The sequence below is a fragment of the Leptonychotes weddellii genome, unplaced genomic scaffold (assembly GCF_054177405.1).
Source record: "Leptonychotes weddellii isolate Sample4059 unplaced genomic scaffold, ASM5417740v2 HiC_scaffold_35226, whole genome shotgun sequence".
NCBI classification, from domain to species: domain Eukaryota; kingdom Metazoa; phylum Chordata; class Mammalia; order Carnivora; family Phocidae; genus Leptonychotes; species Leptonychotes weddellii.
In genome coordinates, this window is record NW_027953045.1 from 1 (window position 1) to 1,220 (window position 1,220).

General features: G+C 55.1%; 1 protein-coding gene across 1 annotated transcript; it reads right to left on the reverse strand.

The window, feature by feature from the left end:
* Positions 1 to 532: 532 nt before the first annotated feature.
* Positions 533 to 1,216, reverse strand: LOC145719236 (serum amyloid A-2 protein; the record flags this gene model as incomplete). Its single annotated transcript, XM_081810728.1, has 2 exons — positions 533 to 843; positions 1,110 to 1,216. Coding segments are annotated over 2 exons (270 nt in total), but the record flags the coding sequence as incomplete, so codon positions are not given.
* Between the last annotated feature and the right edge of the window lie 4 nt (positions 1,217 to 1,220).

Below are 1,220 nucleotides of genomic sequence, written 5' to 3' on the forward strand. Positions count from 1 at the left end.
CACCATTTCCTGACATGTTTTGTTCCCGGGAGCTTTTGTAGAGCAGTGCAAATAAGGTGGAGAAAAACTGCCTTGGACCCGTTCCTCAGATGGCAGGGACAGAAATTGGTTTTCATTGGATTTGGAGGTGCTGAGAAAACAACAGAAGATCAAGGTGGCAGTGGCCGGAGCTGGATGCCACAGTCCCGTCCTCCCACGGTTGGGTCCCCTGCCCCCAGGGAGAGACCACTGAGAACCAAAACAAAGGGAACCAGACGCTGAGGGCAGAGAAGGTAACAGGACCCCACGGATGGCAGTGAGGGGCCTGGACACGGAAGGACCTGGAAATAGCACCCGTGCAACCAGAGGGGCCTGGACAGGGGAGCGGGTCTGATCGGGGAGGGGTGGGTGCGGGGCGTCTGTCCTGTGTCATGCTGAGATGGTCCCCCTACACCAAACCCGGGGGCCCGGGCTCCGCCCGCACGGGGGTGTCCATCCATCTAGCCTGGGGAACAAACGAGCAGTCCTTACACCCAAGACTGAGTAACACACATTTTTCAACAGTCAATCTCTTCAAGCATTTATTAGACATCTATTAGGTGCCCTCCACCAGCCTCCGGGGACAGAGAACTCAGTGACTGGGTGTCCCTGCCCTCAGGGGACTCACAGCCCAACTGCTGAGGGCAGAACAAAGAGGAAGTTCAGTACTTGTCAGGCAGGCCAGGGGGTCGGAAGTGGTTGGGGTCTTTGCCACTCCGGCCCCATTCATTGGCAGCCTGGTCAGCCTTTGAGTCCTCCACTCCGTGGCCGCTGTCTCCAAACTTAAAAAGGTCTGTGACTCTCTGAGAATTCTCTCTGGCATCGCTGGAATGGAGGAAAGCAGGTAAGAGATTAATCAGGGGCTGATGAACAACACCTCCACCCTTCCTATCTCTCCTCTTTCCAAGAAACTAATGAATCTACAAGAGGCCAAGTTTAGAGACGCTAAAACACTGATCATTTCTGGGTACAGCCCAACTCAGCCTGGCAGATCCCCTTGTGCTGGGGAACCAGCACCCATGGGGGAGGGTGGAAATCACAGCTTGGCATGCTCAGCTCACCCATCCCTCCATCCCCAGGAGCTATGTTACCTGATCACTTTAGCAGCCCAGGCACCCCCAGGGCCCCTTTGTGCAGCATCATAGTTCCCCCGGGCATGGAAGTATTTGTCTGAATTTTTGTAATTGGCTTCTCTCATGTCA